At 47.0% G+C, this 18,794-nt stretch overlaps 1 protein-coding gene across 8 annotated transcripts in view; it reads left to right on the top strand.

The window, feature by feature from the left end:
- Tfdp1 (transcription factor Dp-1) overlaps positions 1-11,731 on the top strand; it is a 39,750-nt gene extending 28,019 nt beyond the window's left edge. For 5 of the 8 annotated variants that reach the window (XM_034520327.2, XM_034520333.2, XM_034520326.2 and 2 more), the window contains 8 exons: positions 2,868-2,989; positions 3,899-4,064; positions 4,282-4,425; positions 4,677-4,745; positions 5,840-5,991; positions 6,449-6,615; positions 7,422-7,500; positions 10,492-11,731. In XM_034520327.2, the coding sequence (XP_034376218.1) occupies positions 2,868-2,989; positions 3,899-4,064; positions 4,282-4,425; positions 4,677-4,745; positions 5,840-5,991; positions 6,449-6,615; positions 7,422-7,500; positions 10,492-10,639 (1,047 nt within the window). In that variant the 3' untranslated portion in view covers positions 10,640-11,731. Of the gene's footprint in view, positions 1-2,867; positions 2,990-3,585; positions 3,684-3,898; positions 4,065-4,281; positions 4,426-4,676; positions 4,746-5,839; positions 5,992-6,448; positions 6,616-7,421; positions 7,501-10,491 lie in introns of those variants that run through there. The other 3 variants (XM_076913847.1, XM_076913845.1, XM_076913848.1) reach the window with 2 other exon arrangements.
- Positions 11,732-18,794: the final 7,063 nt, after the last annotated feature.

Raw genomic sequence — 18,794 nt, forward strand, 5'->3', positions numbered from 1 at the left:
TTGGTTTGCACTGTGGGCCCTGCCTGCATGTTCTCTTTCCTGAACCTTTCTAAGTTTGTGGTTTGCTTTTGTCTTTTAAATTTTTTATTTTGTATATAACTAGAATGAAGCAGGGCACAAGACTAAACAAGTGGGGTTTGTTGTTGTTTTGTTTGTTTATTTGTTTGTTTTGGTTTTTTGAGACATGGTTTCTCTGTATAGCTCTGGCTGTCCTGGAATTCACTCTATAGACCAGGCTGGCCTTGAACTCAGAAATCCACCTGCCTCTGCCTCCCAAGTGCTGGGATTAAAGGCATGAGCCACCACTGCCTGGCTTAACAGTTTTTATCATTTGAAATTAAGGTGCAAAATGAATCCTTAGGGTGGCTTGAGAGGAGGGTGTTTTGGAAGACATTTTGCTCTGGGTTTGGGCGTGGCTTGATGGCAGAATGCTTGCTTCCCATGTGGGAGGCTGTGTTCTATCCTTAGCAAGGTGAAGATGTGTCAATAGGACTCAGATTTGCTTGAAAGCTAGAGAGGGGCTCTGGGTGAGATAGGTCTCCGTCCTCTGAGATCCAGTGTTGGCTTCACTTGCATTTCCCAGTTTTGTGTTCAGTTCTCAGCATATGCCAATCAGCAGAGCCATGTGGCTTGCTGGAGTTTTGGGTCTAGAAGAGTGGGTTTGAACCAGTCTCAGTCCCAGCAGCAGTGACTACAGGAAAGACTCTGCTTGTGACCTGGCCTCCTCTTTCTCCATGTGAAGCAGGGATTGTCCTGAGGGATAGCAACCAGAGAACCTTAGCAGAAGTAGCTCTGTGGTCTCTGTAGGACCAGTGACTCTGGGAGCTTCTGCATGCTGCATGCACATGCATGCAGTTGGTGCAACATGAGCACCCCAGTGTCAGGGTGCAGATGGAATGGGACCCACTTCCTGCCAGCATGCCTGTGCTCCCCAGGGCTTTGTCTGCAGTCTTTGTATCTGGCCATCCCAGCAGGGAGTTGCTACTTTACAGCCCAGTTTTCCTGTCTCCTTGAGGCCTGGGCACCTGGCTCTCCCTGTGTTTTTTCCTCTTTTCCCACCCCACTTGCTGATACTTCCTTGTTCTGTTTCTCATTTTCTTTTCTGGCCTCTATGGCCTCCCGCTGCTGTAGCTGAACTCTGTTTCTGCTGAGCCTGTTCTCATCAGCATGTGCACACAGAACCCGAGCTTAGTCTAAACAGTGTGTGCACATAGACATAGAGGGTGGAGCATGTGGAGAGAGCCATGGGTACACAGGGTTGAGCACTTGCCAACCATGCTATGCGTAAACCATGCTGTGTGTGAAGGCGGGGCTAGGTCATTCGCCAGAGGTAAAGGCATATGCACAGTTTTCCTTCTTTCTGTTGTCAGATCCACAGAGATGTATGTACTTGAGGGTTGGATGTGCACGGGTCTCTGTGTGTCCTGATGGATGTTGGGGGCCACCTAACCTTCCTTGGCATAGGATTTCAGAAGTGCTGTGTGGAAGAGTTGAAGCTGGGAGTAAGTTTTCTTCAGATCCAGTCATTTGGCAGCCTCCTTGTGGTCAGTGTAAGCCAGCCACACGTGCCCTCCTGCACACGCACAGCTGCAGGATGCAGGCAGGTATTCCCAGGCCATTCTTGAGTCTTGCTGTGCATCTTCTCGGGTGGTTTTTTTCATGCTGCAGACTAGACTGAAGTCTCCCATGAGCTCCAGAACCTTTTGCACAGCCTCATGCTGGTGTGGGATGTGTGAATGTGACTGGCAAGTAGTACTGGTGAACATCTTGTTGTCTGTGGGGATAAGAAGGGTTCCCTGGTTCACCTGAGAGAGTAAGCCAAGATGCACTTCTCTTGTGGCCTAGAACTCCCCAAGTGAACCACACCTTGCTGGGCAAAGGAGGAGGGTGCTGTGGACCCAGGTATCTGAGTTCAGTTCCGGTGGGGATTTCCCAAGGAGAATTTGGTCATTGAAATACTTTGTAGGTTGGGGTTTGCCAGAGGTCTTTTTGACTTAGAGTTATGTATGTGGCAAGATTGTTGTCAGAGTAAAACAGTGTCTGTCTCCAGAAGAACAGATTTGTGTGTTAACTGAGGGAACCAAAATAGCAGACTTTTTCCCAAAGGACATCAAAGACATTGCTGTAAGAGTGGTCGCCACATCAGCTCTGGTAGAACCTGACTCCCAGGAGCCATCGCCTCTATGTGCTCCCAGTGGAGCTGCCTGTTCTTTTCTTGTCCTGATGATCTTTGGATCCTGGGGTCCCTTACAGACAGTAGAAAAAGGTATCCCCGACAGGACACTCACACACCATTTCCACTTGGACAGAGGGTAGTGCCATTTGGGAGCTAGAAGAGGTACCTACTGTCTGTCCCAGGGTCACATTAGTTCTGGAAGTTTTGGGTTGTTTTGTTTTTATAACTTTCATGCTTTGGGGGGGTCAGTTTTATCCTTGTCTAGCTCATTAAGAGGAAATAAACCAGAAGTGTGTTGATGCCCTGTTAGTCATCGTAGCTATCAGTAAGTTACCAGCTTGGTGTGGGCACTACTCAGTGTTCTTTGCCGTGGGAGGCCTGCCTTGTCCTCCCCAGCCCCTACACTGTGGCTTGCTCTGTCTTCTCCGTTTGCCCACCTGGTTGAGACTTTGGTGCTCTCAGATGTCGGGGTGTCTGAGCTGCGTGGGGCAGTACCACTTGCTGAGCAGCTGCAGTGACACTGCCACTGCTCTTGATGCTGCTGCGGCAGCGGCGGCAGGGCGCATGCTTCTCTGCTGTTTTCTCGCTGCTGCTGACAAGGTACCTCAGTGGCTGCAGAAGGAAGCAGTGGCGTGTGGCAGCACTGTGATGGAGACATTTCTGATTGCTCTGAATTCTTTTTTGACTGTAGGTGATTGGCACGCCTCAGAGACCTGCAGCATCCAACACTATTGTGGTAGGAAGCCCACACACTCCCAACACTCACTTTGTGTCCCAGAACCAGACGTCCGACTCCTCACCTTGGTCTGCTGGGTGAGCACCCCCACCTTAGGGTGGCAGCTGCTGAGAATGTCCCCTTTTTCCTCTGGCCATGTGTCATGTGGTCTGTAGTGGGGGTACCTGAGCAGAGAGAATTCAAAGATCCCATCTCACTTGACTGGGCCACAAAGAGAACACCGGCCGCTTATAAAGACACAAACGTTTAAAAAGTGTCAGAAGATCTGATCTCACCAGGTCTGACATCAGGGCTCCATCCTGCACATGGTCCCTCCAGGCTGTCCTGCCACTGAGCTAGTAACAGATGGAAGTGAAGTGATTCTCTTTAAAGATCACCAGTGTGTCACTTTATAAAAACACCCTGTTGTGAAACCACGTCTCTCTTGCTTCAATTTAAAATCATCTGTGCCCAAAACTCTCCAGAGAAACCTTAGTGGCGCTGTTCCTGGTGTGACTTAGTGAGGGTGACACATTTGGTATGCCTCCTGGCCTGAAGCTTGCACATGGTTTCCGTTTGACACATGTCCTTCAATCTAAGCATTTGCCCTATGTCATGGTAGCTTGCCAAAATCAGCCCTGAAAATTCCTAAGTTTACACTGAAATGTGCCGTGCTCTGATGCCAGCAGACGCCTTTAGAACAGTGGTGCCTAGTGTGTGGTCCGGATCAGACCCATGCTGATTTCTGCCCTTCGGATGTCTGTCCATCTTCCCTGACATTTAAAGGCACAGGTGTGTGAACTGGCCTCGTACATGTTCTTTTCTGACCTGAGAAACACTGATACTTGCCAATGGCCTTGATGTATTAGGGCGGAGTCCTTGCTGCCTGTGGTGGGGCTGTGGGGAAAATGGGCCTCTGCAGCCTTAGGTCTTTTCTCTGAAAGTGTCTTGATTCACATCTGGCTCCCATGACTACTCACAGTGTCTGTTTTTCTGGTATTTGAAAGGAAGCGGAACAGGAAAGGCGAGAAGAATGGCAAGGGCCTGCGACATTTCTCCATGAAGGTGTGTGAGAAGGTGCAGCGGAAAGGGACGACCTCCTACAATGAGGTGGCTGATGAGCTGGTTGCAGAGTTCAGTGCTGCTGACAACCACATCCTACCAAACGAATCAGTAAGTGCTGACAGTACATGGGGCTTGGATTGCAGGCCACTCGGGATAGCATGGCTCAGCTTGTCAAATGGAGCCAGTGATGGGTGCTAGAAACCCTAAGTATAAGGTGTAAAGCATGAAGCAGGTCGTTTGCTGGACCAGGAGCATCCCCTTGGGACATGCTTGTGGTATGAACCTCAGGTGTGATCACCAAGAAGACTGTCCGTCTGTCTTCTAGGCTTATGACCAGAAGAACATCCGACGGCGTGTCTACGATGCCTTAAATGTGCTGATGGCCATGAACATCATCTCCAAGGAGAAGAAGGAGATCAAGTGGATCGGCCTGCCCACCAACTCAGCTCAGGAGTGCCAGAACCTAGAGGTGCACTGCAGGCCGAGTGGATGTGAGGGGGGGCCCTTTGCATTTGGTAGTCCTTGTTAAAGGATAGGTTTTACATCTGACTGTGTGCGCGCGAAAGGCAAGATCCATGTGCTGTTAGAGTTACAGGAGCACTGGCCTCCATCTAGAGCCTCCACTGTGTCTGCTCTCGGTGAGAGTGTCTGTGGGCCTGACAGAATGGGTTTGTCGGTAAGCATGCTGATGGGTGCCCCTCCTCACTGTTCTGTCTGCAGGTGGAGAGGCAGCGGAGGCTGGAGAGGATCAAACAGAAGCAGTCACAGCTCCAGGAACTCATCCTGCAGGTATGGCCTTTCTGAGCTCCCCCACCTTCCCCTGGAAACAGTCTGTTGGCCACACAGGCCTTGTTCTCAGAAAGGCTTGACTGTGTGCGATAAGCTCCTTGGTGTGACATCGAGGGAATGTTAAGCCTGCACCAGGCTTGTCGTGAACTCTGTAGATGTTGGTTTTCATAGTTACTGCACAGGGAAAGCCAGGTGGTTAAGGTTATTGTCCATGTTTACGTCAAGTGGCCTTTGGACTTGGACTTCTCTTGTAAGATACCTGGGGATTCAGTGAAGATGGTGTGTACAGGGCTCATGGCAGAGCCAACTGAGATGTTTCAGAACCCTTGCATAGCGATGGTACTGGTCATGGGGGTGACTGGCCACCAGCCTGGGATGGTCATAGTATCCAGGGCGCCTAGTGGTCAGAGCTGGAGATCCTAGCATTATCCTGGCCCATCACAAGGCCTTGTTAACTGCCTAAAATATGATGTGACTGATGAAGGAGTGGTGTCAGGACCTGGTGCTTGGTAACATGCTCTTCCCTGTGTGCTCAGCCTAAAGGTGGCATGGTAGGGCCCATTCAGGGCACCAAGATCTGGGAAATAGAGATCCTGGCTCCAGAGGGAAACGTAAGCTGGGTAGGAAGTGGGCCAACCCACTCCCCATTTCCTGCCCTTACTTGCCTTGGTTGAGTTTTTTTTTTAACTGGTAACCTGTCACCTTATGGAGATGAGAACCTTCTCCTCTATAGCCGCACATCTTCAAGAGAGCACCTCCACTGTAGGGAGGGAGGAGTGTGGCTGGCAGACTTAGGTCAGAGTCTTGTGTCTGTGGACTTGAGGCACGGACCATTGGCTCTGGGTTCATCCCTGCAGAACTGCAGAGAGGTCCTTGGTACACTACAAGGATTAGCTTAGGACTGAGTGTCCTAGCAGGTCACTCGTGCGGCTGCTTTTCTGTGCTCCTTGTTCCCTGTAGGCTGTGAGCAGATGTCACAGGCTGCTACAGGTCAATCTCTCAACACCTAGGTTCCCACTATCTGCAGGAAGGAAGGGATCATGTTACTGGTATTGACATTTACTGGGAGGGGGGGCTATGTTGGTCTTTTTCAGCAAATTGCCTTCAAGAACTTGGTGCAGAGAAATCGCCAAGCCGAGCAGCAGGCCCGCAGGCCACCTCCTCCCAACTCTGTCATCCACTTGCCCTTCATCATTGTTAACACCAGCAGGAAGACAGTCATTGACTGCAGCATCTCCAATGACAAGTTCGTCCTTAGTGGGCTCCTAAGTGTAGCTCCTCAGGGGAAGAAACAGATACTTTGGTATCAGGGTTCAGACTTGATGGCTGTTTTGCTCTAGAACCATAGGTGACAGGTCAGTTGTGCCCTGTGACTGGCCATGATGTGGTCCAGTACATCCCTAGTGCCTGGGTGTCTGCTGGGGTTGGGCTGAACAGCAGTTGTGGTCTCTGGCAGTCCTAGAACATGTGCCATGTGCAGGCAGCAGTGTCCCGACCCAGGGCCATGCCTAGACCAAGACAGGCTATAGAATTATGCAATGACACGTCTTTCATTCCCAAGTTTCATTGAACTGTTTTAGAGTAACTCAGTTGTAGGATCTGGGATGGCGGGTGTGGGGTAGGAAGCTGCCTGGTTCCCACCCACAGGACTTCCTACCTGCTCTTGGAAGCCACATAGTCCTCACAGTGCCTTTCCCCCACAGGTTTGAGTATCTGTTTAACTTTGACAACACGTTTGAGATCCACGACGACATTGAGGTGCTGAAGCGCATGGGCATGGCGTGCGGGCTGGAGTCGGGCAGCTGCTCTGCCGAAGACCTCAAGGTGGCGAGGAGTTTGGTACCAAAAGCTCTAGAACCATACGTGACAGGTCAGTTGTGCCCTGTGACTGGCCATGCTGTGGTCCAGTACATCCTAGTGCCTGGGTGTCTGCTGGGGTCGGGCTGAACATCGGTCCCTTGGTTGTTGGGCCCCATGAGCGGCACTTGTCGTTTTCATGATGAAAGTGTCATGGAGGGAGGGTCTGTCTACTGAGGTGACGGGCCTGGTGCCCTCCTAAGCCATCAGTTGGTCTTTATAACCCAGCAGCAAGGACAGCATGGGGCAGGGCTGTTAGTTTCCTGGGCTTCTACTTTGGTGACTTTGCTGAGTCATCAGGTCATGCTGGTCTTGTGAAAAGCCTATTCAACGGCTGTCCCAGACTGCATGAGCATCTGTCCTAGCCTGTGTAAGGCATTGCCTGTTCTTGAGCCTTCCTGCAGCAGATGCAGGCCTGGAACCTGGCCTAGACTCTGAGTGAGTCTGAGGTGGAAGGTGGTATGCTATACATTCACACTCTTATCTTAGTCCCTGTCTCTACTCTCTGATGCTACTGGCACATGGAGCAGCATGGGGAACCTCCCAAGGGGACACACATACTGCCTGGGAACCACCCACCCACCCCTGGTTCTCACACAGGGGCAGGGAGAGCAAGCTGGCAGGGTGTCTGCAGATCTCCCCAAGCTGTGTCTGGTTATGCAGGCTTGCTTCTCACATACTGGATCTCGGAAGTTTTGTTTGGTCTCTCTACCTCTAGCTGGCCCGGAGCTCAGCTGCCTCATAAGTGATGGGGTTAAAGATAGGTGCCACCAAACTTGACTACTCGGTTTATTACTGTCTGCTTCTGTCTCTCTTCAGAAATGGCTCAGGGATCCATTGGCGGAGTATTCGTCACGACAGCAGGTTCTACATCCAATGGCACAAGGCTTTCTGCCAGGTGACAACAGCTGGGGGTGGGGCAGCCCTACTGCATTTCAGATAGCCTGGACTAAGCTTGGTCCAGGTGACTGTCTGCCCAGGCAAGGGAACACAGTGCTTGTCCCTCATGAAATGACCTCACTGCACCCCCCCCCACTAATTAAGTAATTTTTAAAGTGTTACATAGTAAGGTGGGGGCAGATGTACCCGTGTTCTACTGTTGGCAGGGAAAGTGGCAAGGGTTTTTGTTTGGTTTGGTTTTTGAGACATGGTTTCTTTGTGTAGCCCAGACAGTCTTGGACTTGCTTTGTAGAAGCCTTTTATTTTATTTATTGTTAGTATTTGTGTGTGATGTATGTGGGGCAAGGGTGGAGGTTAGAAGAGGCGTGTATGCATGCTTGCGTGTGTATGTGCATGTGGATCCCTCCCACCTTTACATGGTTCCAAGGATCAAACTTTGGTCTCTGGTGTGGCAGGTGCTTGTGGCCCAGTTTTTAAAATCTTATATGTATGATGTGAGTGTGGGCACATGTTGCACCTGTGTGGAGTTCAGAGGGCGACTTCACTTCTTTCATTGTGAGGCCCTAGAATCAAACTCTGGTCAGGTCATCAGGTCAGCCTAGCAAGTGTTGTTACTTACCCTTTTATATTTTTTAAGACTCCTCACTTGACAGACAGCCAGGCCTTGGCATCCCCTTGCCTCAGTCTCCTTTACAGTTTATTATTTTTTTAATGTTTTATTCAATATTCACACACTTGTGTATTGTGACCAAATCCACCCTCATTCCCTTCTCCAACTTTCTCTATTCTCACTGTCATCTCCTTCTGACATTATATCTGCATGTGCTTTCCCTCCCTCCCTCCCTCCCTCTCTGTGTCTGTGTCTGTGTGTAGTGTTGTCAGTATGTTTAGGGTATCTATTGGAATGTGGGTGGCCTCTTAGGTCCCACATCCCTGAACAAGACTGATTTCCTCCTCCAGCAACTTTCGTTGCCCCATAGCTCCTCAACTTTTCTGGTTTTTTTTTTGTTTTGTTTTGCTTTATTGTTGTTGTTGTTGTTGGTGGTGGTGGTGGTGGTGGTGGTGGTATATGGGTGTGTGTGTGTATGTGTATGTGACAATGGTATTTCTCACTGAACAGACTTCCTCTGGCCTCCTGGTTCTAGGTTACGGGAAGATACTGTCAACTGTAGCTTTTAAAATTATGTATTCTTTAAATTTGTATTTTGTCTACATGTATGTTTGCATGCCATGTATCAAGTACCCATGGAAGCCATAAGAGGGTGATAGGTCCTTGAAACTGGAGTTACAGATTTGTGAGCTGTCATATCAGTGCTGGGAATTGAACCCAGGTCTTCTGCAAGAACAGCCACTGCTCTTAACCTCTGATCCATTTACCTCTCAGCCATTTCTCCGGCATCACCACACCTGACTTTTATGTGGGTGCTAATGATCTAAGTTCAGATCCTCATGAGCACAGGGCACTGTAATGACTAAGCCACCTCCCCTGCCCTGTGCTTTGTATTTATTGCATCTTTTTATTTCCTGTGTTATTGGAGGACCTTTATTTACTATTTAAAGACAAAAACATATTAGCTGACAGTTGGTCTAGCAGTTTCAAAAGGTGAGTAATATGATTTAGAAAGAGGCCTAAGATGGTCTTTACAATGAATATGAATGATGAAATAATTATATTGGCATGTTGATAGATACAGTCTAAAGTTAACTATTAGTAAGATAAATTTAAATTTTAGAATTGTTTTAAGTTAACACTGTAGATGTTGCTGGGATCATTTGAGGCCATAGTGTAAGTGAATACCCTCATGTGAACACCAAGGGTTGGTGGTGACTGAGTGACCCATGTGCCTTCGAGGGTTGAAGACAGACAGCTTGTGAGCATCCCGTGTTGCATGCCAGCTCTCTTTGAGATCAGCTTTTCTCTTGTTCTGAAGTCTGAGCTGAATGTGAATGTGCTTACGGGGCTTTTTGTTTTTTAAAGTAGAGTATATTTTAAAATATTTTCTCCTTGTTTTTAAAGGTGTGTGTGTGTGCGTGCATGTGCTCGGCACACGCATGTAATGGACATATGTGGAGATTAAAAGAACTTGTGGAGTCATTTCTTCCTTTCGCTTTTGTGTGGGTCCTGGGGTCGAGTCGCAGGTTTCCAGGTTTGGGAGGCAGTGTCTACTGACAGAGCCACTTGGCTGACCACAACTGGTTCTTTTTATGGAATAAACTTTCCTGACTTCCTACTTCTCACATTGAGAAAATGAGGCTGTTGACCTCTTCTGAGGAACGACAGCGTTGGTGTTCTGTTTGGCACACAGTGTGTAGAGGCTCATGGGTACAGAGCAGCCACAAGAACAGCTGTAGCCTCGACTGTGTCCTTCCCAGCCACCCAGTAGTTTTGCTATGGTGGTTTTCTGGATGTAGTTGTCCCATTGGAAGCCCAGTACTTGGTAGTGTTACTGTGCAGTGCTGATAAGTACCACTAAAGCATTAGGATGGGTAATTGTGGCTTTGCATTAATTGACAGGTCCTGAATGCTGGGAGTGCACCATCAGCCCAGCCTGTGCTAAATACTATTTAAGGATGCCACCTAGTAGTTCCAGGTTCTGGCCCATGTTGCTATAGTATGTGCGAGTGACAGACACTAGGTATGGAGAGTATGTGTGTGCAGATCTATGGTGGCCTAGCATGCACGTGCGTGTGTTGTTTGATGTCCCAACTTGTTCTTTTCCCTGGTCCACTACCTTTGTATCTCAGGAATCTCACATGAGTCCTGGTGACCAGACACTATGCTGTACCAGGTTTTTAAAGGATTGGTCTCAGAATAGCCCAAGCAGAGTCAAGCTCATTCCAGGTTATGGTTTTAATATTGCAGATGGTCAACTTTTTTTTTTTTGCTGTGTAACTAAAAAAACCTGAACAAACCACCCCTTAGTGTCCTGTGCAGTGGTTCTTGGGCTGGACAGAGCAGGGTTCTCCACTGACCGGCCTGTCTTTGCAGTGACTTGAGCAATGGTGCAGACGGGACGCTGGCCACGAGCTCCAATGGGTCTCAGTACAGCGGCTCCAGGGTCGAGACCCCTGTGTCCTACGTTGGGGAGGATGATGACGACGACGATGACTTTAATGAAAATGACGAGGAGGATTGATCGCTCAACCCGTAGACCCCTCCCCCTTCAAATCAGCTTCAGGAAAAACATGTGTAGAGAAAAGAAACTTAAAGTGGGGCTTTCTGTTCTTTTTGGCCTACTCCCAAGAAGATACCCGTGAGTTCTGGAGTTAGAGGTGCAGCTCCAAGTAAGGAGTGTGCTGCGGTTTGAGCCTAGCTGCGGAGATGTTGTGAAGCCAGCGTGCGAATGCAAAGCCTGTATCTACCTTTTAGGATTTTATGGTTTCTCTCTCTTTTCTTTCTCTTTTCTTTCTATTTTGAGTTTGAAGCTTATTTTGCCCCTCAACAGTTGTTGCTGGGTTTGCTGAGGAAACTGTACTGCGCCCACACCGGTGACAATGACAAAGTGCTGCCCTGCCTCCCATGTCCAGCGCCCAGGTGGTGGACAGCCAGGCTTTAGGATGAAGTTTTCCATTTGTTAAATCATGCAGTGTCCAAAGAACCAAGCCAATAGCAAAGCTCTACATTAAGCGCCATACATCTTATTATGACTATTTTTCCTTAAATTATACTGACTGTTGGAAGTCCATCAAGTCTGTACACCTTTTCTCTATTGCAGCAACAAATTGCGAAGTAGATTTTCTTGTTTGTTTGTTTGTTTTGTTTGGAAGGAGTTTACTGCCACGCTGGTGCAGCTATGGAAATTGTCTAGAAAGTTTGCTTATGGTAAATTTGCCTGATTTCTTACAGGCTATGTTTGGAAACTTTTTATTATATAGTTGTTTACATACTTATAAGTCTATCATTTAAAGACGTGTACTGAAACAAACGTTGTATTTGTTTCATAAGCATCTTCCTGTAATCTATTATAAAGTTGAAATTAAACATAGAGAATGTTTTAACAGTTTTTTAACTCAAAATTTGTCAATCATTTTTAATAGTTCTTTTTTTATAAAAAGAAAAAGGAATTTAAGGACAGGCAATAGTCTCTTAAAATTTATTCACAAGAACCCATTAACTGCACAGTTGCCCTTAGCTGCCTGTTCTAAAATGATGGTCTTTTTATTGAAACACAAATAAACTTTTCTGTAATATTTTATGGAATATAAAGAGACTTTAATTGTTTGACTTGTTTAACTAAGCACTGTTAGTTTTTATTAATAAAACGCGCATGGGCATTTTAAACAAGCTCTGTGTTTCTGTAACTCAGGACTCTGCTCAGTTACTCTGGATTGCCCCAAGTTGAAAGGTGGATGCTGTCCCAGGAGCAGAGGCCTCGTATGGCTGATAGTCTTGCACTGTCGGTCATGACTGGGCAGGACATGGGAAAGGAGGGTGAAGCGGAAGTGGGAGCATAGGGGCCCAAGTACAGAAGCCGGTTCTTTGACCTTGTCCCTTTGTCCTGAAAGTTGAGGCATACGGTGTAGGTTTGGCTATCAGGAAACCTATAACACTGAGCATTCTGGAAAAATGAGGAGTGGGTAGATCAAGTAGTGTCTTTGCTCCTTGACAGCTGTACTGGTAGAACCTGCCAGACATAACTACTTAGGGACTGTCTGAGATAGGTACCGAACACTGAAGCTGGGCCATGGCTTCAACATCACTAGATCTCCAGGGATTTAAAGGTTGGCGTCTTCCTTCCAGACACTGAAAACTCAGACATTAAAACGTGGCCTTTGGTTTGGGAAGGTTACTGGGCATGCCCAAGGAAAGGCACAGAAGAGACTTGAAAGGGCCCTTAGGTGCCATTTCAGGCTTATCCACCCAAATGTACATAGCATGCAACTATCAGAACAGGAACAGCAATGAACCTTGGGAAATAGAATTCACTTTTCTGGCCACTGTGAGCAAATTTAAATGTCCTGTCTTCAGCAGAGAACATGAAGAAAACAAAAAGTGTTCCATTTACAGGAAGAGGTAAATCAAGACACTCCTAAGGATGATTACTTAACATCCTGTACAAAATCGTAATCATTCACCTCAGAGATGCTCAAAGATTGGAGGGAAGGTGAGTGCCAGGAAAGTGGTTCGCAAACCATGGAGGCAGCGGTCGAGAGAAACCTTCAGTCAGAAGTCCTGGGCAGAAGTGGACAGAAAGAAATACACAGTGTCAGACCTAACTGGCAGATATGACAACACAGTTCCCAAGTCTGAGGAGAACAAGATCTAAGGGATGTGGCACAAACACCCACATCTGCTGAGGAGAAAGAGCAAAGGGCGTGGAGAGAGAGCAGCTGAAGACTTGCCAAGCAAGGAAAGGTCACCTGACTACACATCCCAGAAACAAATTCTGAGTAAACGAGGGTGTGTACTCTCACATTTTCACTAGGCCTCTGAAAGGAATTGTTGAAAGCAAAAGAGGGAAGAGTCACATGTGTGCACCTAGCATCCAGAGTTGTTACCTGCGGAGCCACGAGACAATAAGCCCAAACACTAGAAAGAGTGAGGGGGGCCATCCATCAAGAATCCTGTCAGGGAAGCTATTGGGAAGAGTCCTTTAAAACTGACAGGGATGCCGAGGTGTGGTTCTCGACAGTTGATGGCTTCTGCTGGGATGGGGTCGCGCGTGCGTGTGTGTGTGTGTGTGTGTGTGTGTGTGTGTGTGTGTGTGTGTGTGTGTGTGTATGTGTATGGGGGCGGGGGGGACATAGTTTCCTAAGAACTAGCTAATGGGAGTTTGACCATGCTCCAATGAGTATACGGCAACACAAATTAGACTTGGTGTGTTTTATGGGAAGCACGTGTGCTCAGGGTGCATTGCATGAAATTCTCAAATAGTAATACTATGTTGGGGGCAAAAAAGAATCATGTTAGGCAGGCAAGATGCCTTAGACTGCAATGTACTTGCCTGAGCTTGGCAACCTGAGTTCAGTCCCTGGGATCCAGGTAGAGGACTGACCAGAGTTGTCCTCTGACCACGAGTGTCCTCCCCCAGTACATCTACATGTATAGTAATACATTTTAAAGACTTTAAGAACTGATTTTCAATTTCATAGACTAGGCTAGCCCACAGAATTAAGACCATGCTACAATTCAGACTCCCTCTTCTAAAAAAAAAAAAAAATTTTTTTTTTTTCTTAAAGGAGAGAAATGAAATCATCCTCAAATCAAAGATGAGGGGATTCGTCCCCACTGTGTCTGGTCTGGTAGTCAGTGCTCATGACAGTCCATCAGGTTAAGAAGACTGAGCAGTGGCCAGAAACCAAAATAAAGGACACAGACCTCTGTAAACACAGCAACAACAAGTCACTAGTATTAGAGTTTTGCTGGCTCCATAGTTTATTTCCTTCACACTTTAAAAGAAAGGAGCAGCACCTGTGCACACCTTGGGGTAACTCATACCCGCAGACTCACCTCCCCCGGATCACTAAATCTGATCATCTCCGATAAGGAAAACTCGGTTTACAAAACTCAGCACTTTCTGGCAGTCAGCAAATGAGGAAGAGAAAAAAAAAAAAAAAAAAAAAACTAGCAAGGTCATAAATGAACAGCCACCGAGCGTGATGCCTGGCACTGATGTCTAGTCAGCATAGTACTAGAAATTCTAGCCAGGAAAACAGGTAAGAAGAAATGAAAACCATTCCTGTTTGAGAAGTAAAAGGATCTCCATTTGTAGATACAGTCTTATGTATTGGAAATCCAAAGGGATCCACTCAGATACTTTTAGGAGTAAAAAAACCAACTGCATTGGTTACTTTTGTGTAGCTGTCAGGGTTCTCCAGAGGAACCAGCCCCATAGAATAAGCATAAAGGATGAGCAAGCTGGCTCACACAAGGAGGACTGGCTAGTCAGTTTCTACTAGGGGCTGCCTGTGTGCTAGGCTGCTGAAAACCCAGAGGCTGCTTAGTTCACAAGGCTGGGTGCCTTGGCAGCACCCCTCTGGTACTGAAGGATATATGCAAGTAAAGAAATCTGGATACATGGAGTGCCACATAAACAGCTAATGGGGCCAGAGGGATGGCTCAGCAGATAAGAGCACTGGCTGCTCTTGCAGAGGACCCAGTACCCACATGGTAACTGAACCATCTGTAACTGCAGTTCCAGGGGAAGTCATACCTTCTGATTTCCACATGATACAGGGACATACATGCAAGCAAAACACACATAAAGTAAAATACTAAAAAAGCAATTAAGGCTAAGATGGATCTAAGACCTAACTATGAAACAAGAAAACAAACAAGGGAAGACATTATTTGAATTTCACAGTCATTTTTTTTTTTTAATGACACCAAAGACATGAAATGAAAAATAGCATTGTAAGCCTGGGTGTGTGTGTGTGTGTCTTATTGTGCATTGAAGGTCACTAGCAACAGAAAAATGTTAACCCATGTGTATTCATGACTTCTTTGATTACCAGGATAAAACACCTGACAGAGTAACTTGAAGAAAGGGCTATGTTTTGTCCATAGCTTGTGAGGGGAACAGTTCATTGTAGTGTTGAAGGCACAGTGGCAGGAGCATGTGACAGCTGGCTACCTCTCATCTAATCAAAAAGCAGAGATGGCTGCCAGTGCTCAGGTCACTTCCTCTTCTGTAGGCCTAGATGCCAGTCTATGGGATGCTGTCACATTTAGGGGGAATCTTTTTTGTTCAGTTAAACCTTTCTGGAAACATCTTTATAGATACCTGGAAGTGTATAGTGATCCTAAGTTTGGTCAAGTTGGCAGGAAGTTTAGTCATCATGCCCTAGAATGAAAAAGATACCTTTCAAACTCTGATTGAGAATTAATATGTAGTATGGAGACAACTCTTAAAACTGAACAACAGCAAGCAACGTGCCTGGTGAAAAGGGGGCAAGGCCGTGATTGGACGCCTGTCCATGAAGGTTGGCAGTGGTTTGAGAGCATGAGTGTAAGAATCAAGGAATGGGAGTTAGAACCACAAAGATGCCACAGTACTGCCCAGAGAGCAGAAGATATAGAGACTGGCAAGTCACTGTAGCTTGGATCTGTAATAGATTCTAAAAGCTTTTGTCTGGGGGGTTGTGGTTGTCTTTTTTGTTTTAAGATAGGGTCTCCTGTGTCCCAGGTTGGCCTTGAACTTATTATATAGCTGAAGATGAACATGAATGTCTGTTCTTTCTACCTTCGACTCCCAAGTGCAAGATTACAAGCATGTCACCACACCTAGGGCATATATGCTGGGGTTCTAACCCAGGGATGTTTTAAAGCTAGGTAGATGCTTCCAACTGACCCCTGTTCCCAGCCCAAGGCCCACACAGGCTAGTTCTTAGTTTGGCACTTTGCTAAGTTGTGTGATTTTTAAGAGGTGAGGCCTAGTAGGAAGTCTTTAAGCCATTTGGGGGCACCTGCCCTTAAGATGGATCCTAGAATCTGAGTTGTATGTGGGTTTGTTTTGTTTCCTGCTTTCTGACCATAATGTGAGCCAAATCTGTTCACCATGCCCTGTCATAATATTGTGGCCCTACCAGAGACCTATTAGGCAATGGATGAGCCTGGTCAAAGTCCACACGGTGAGTCAAAGTGAACGCTTGTTTTCCACTGAATGTCTTCTCTCAGGCATGTGCTATAGCACCATACAGCTGATTAATACACTTGTTGGTTAGGATATGAGAAATCAAATTTCTGCTGGTAGGGTTGGGAAATGGAGTCACCTTAGTGGGAAACACAGGAGGGCTACCCCTCAAAGAATTAAAAACAGGAACCTGGTGTGTGTGTGAAGCCGCCGTGAATGCAGGTCTTGAAGACAAGTTGTACACTCATGATCTAAGCACCACTGATCACCAGTAGAACAAAGGTGAACCAACCCAAGTGCCTACTGGTTATATAAATGACAGGTGTAGTCTACACACACAGTAAGACTAAGTCTTGACTGAAAAGGGAATTCTGACACAGGATGAAACCTGAGTCTCAACATCAGCCAGTCAGGATGGTTTCACTCCTATGAGGCACCCAAAGTTAGATTCACAGAAACAGAAGGTGCTTGGTGAGCACCGTGTCTGTGGGGAGATGAACACTGTGGGGAGATGGGGACAATGAGTGTACGAACGAGAAAGTGTCCCTGGCTGCCCTAAAAAGACAAGCTGGCAAATTTTGTGTTAGGTGGGAAGGAAAGACTGCCAGACGTGAAAGGAGATGTGCTGGATAGTTCTGTGTCTACTTGACATCTGAAAGGATGGAACCCCAATTGAGAAGCACCATAAGATTCTGTAGGCAAACTTGTAGGGCATTTTTTAAATTGATATGGGAGGGCCCTGCCCACATGTGGGTGTGGTCTTTGACTAGTGGTCCTAGGTTCTGTAAGAAAGTAGGCTAAGAAAGCCATGAGGAATAAGCCAGTAAGCAACACCCATCCGTGGCCTCTGCATCAGCTCCTGCCTCCAAGTTCTTGTCCTGTTTGAGTTCCTGTCCTGACTTCTTCAGTGATGGACTACAATGTGGAAAAGCCAGAGAAACCGGTTTCATCCCATGTTGCTTTTGGACATGACGTTTTCATTACAGCAATAGTAGCCCTAAGACAAGTTGGTACCAGGAGTGGGGTGCTGGTGTTGTTTGGGGGGGGAGGGAGGATTATGGAAGGACTTTGGGTAGAAAAGCCACTGAGTGTTGAGAGCTCAGTGAGCTGCTCTGTAGGAGCTTAGAAGATGACTGTTGAGAGCAATGCAGGAGATAGAGTCCAGGTTTGTGAAGCTTCAGAGGAAGGAAAACCTTTGCCAGGACTTTTGTTATGAATCTGTGGTTCTGGTCAGTTGGGACTGAAGAATTAGCATGGTTAACAAGAGACCAGAAACAATAAATAAAACCCATGTTTTACTGGGACAATAGATGCTGGTCAGCTGGAGCTGAGAAATTAGTGGTGACTAAGGAGAGTTGTGGTGTGTGTGTGTGTGCTTTTAATCCCAGCACTTGGGAGGCAGAGGCAGGCAGATCACTGAGCTGGAGGCCAGCCTGCTCTACAGAGTGAGTTGCAGGACAGTCAGGGCTACACAGAGAAACCCCATCTTGAAAAACTGGGAGAGAGAAGGGGGTGGAGTAGAAACACAGAAAAAACGAGAGTGCAGAATCATTGAGGTGAAATCTTCTGGGAAGTATTTCTTCAGAGTCCACACATAGAAGCTGTGTCCCAAAGATGACCATCACTGCTGCTTCAGCTGGCAGCTGAACTTGATAGTATTAAGAGTTTTTCAGGTGATATTGGTTTTGAAGGCGTAAAGGATCATGAAAAGCAGCTGAGGCTTCTCACAACTTAGCACTGTGAGAAGCCAGGATGGGCCATTGGAGATAGTGTAGCCTCCGTAGTGGCTGAAACCCCAGAATTGAAGGGGTCTTGGAGAGAAGTTGAGGCTTGGCGTTGGTCGAAGGGCAGCCCAGGTGCGGCAGAAGAGCCAGCATTTTGTAGATGCTAGTACTGTGAGACAGCCACCAAAACCAGCAGCAGCAGTGGAGTGGGATCAGCCAGAGCCTAGAAGACAAGCTGCATGCGATGCAAAGGGCAGAGCAGAAGTGACCCCAGCCCTTTGGAGGAGCCCAGAAGATTGTGAGTGGATCCCAGACATTGGGCACTGTTATTTGCACTGCCGGAGTTTTGTTTTGCTCTGGTCTGACTGTGACAGTGCCCTGGTTCTTCCCTCTTGAAGTAAGGAATTATTTAACTTAATTTTGATTTTTACAAGGGCCTACGGATTAAGAGATTTTGAACTTTTAAAAGAGATTTGGGATTTTCAAAAAGACTGGGTATTTTAAAGGGACTGAACTTTTAATGTGTTTGAATTTATAAAGACTGTTAGACTTTTAAAGTTATTTCGTTTGTGTGTGTGTGTGTGTGTGTGTGTGTGTGTGTGTGTGGTGTTGGGAACAGTAAGGAAAGAAAGTTGTGGCTTAACGGTGATGTGTTTGTGTGTCAAGCTGACCAGAGGTCAGCTGTGCTGGCTAGTCTACGGGACAGTGACACAAGCTAGAGTCACCTGAGAGGAGGGAGCCTCAGTTGAGGCAACGTCTCCATAAGACTGAGCTGTAGATAAGCCTCTAGGGTATTTTCTTAATTAGTGATTGATATGGGAGGGCCCCGCCCATCCAGGGTGGAGTCATCCCTGGGTTCTATAAGGAAGCAAACTGAGCAAGCCATGGGGAGCAAGCCAGTAAGCAGCACCTCTCCATGGCCTCCTGCCTCCTGGTTCCCACCCTGTGTGAGCTCCTGCCCTGACTTCCTTCAGTGATAAACAGTAACATGGAAG

Source organism: Arvicanthis niloticus, chromosome 16 (assembly GCF_011762505.2).
Source record: "Arvicanthis niloticus isolate mArvNil1 chromosome 16, mArvNil1.pat.X, whole genome shotgun sequence".
Lineage (NCBI taxonomy): Eukaryota > Metazoa > Chordata > Mammalia > Rodentia > Muridae > Arvicanthis > Arvicanthis niloticus.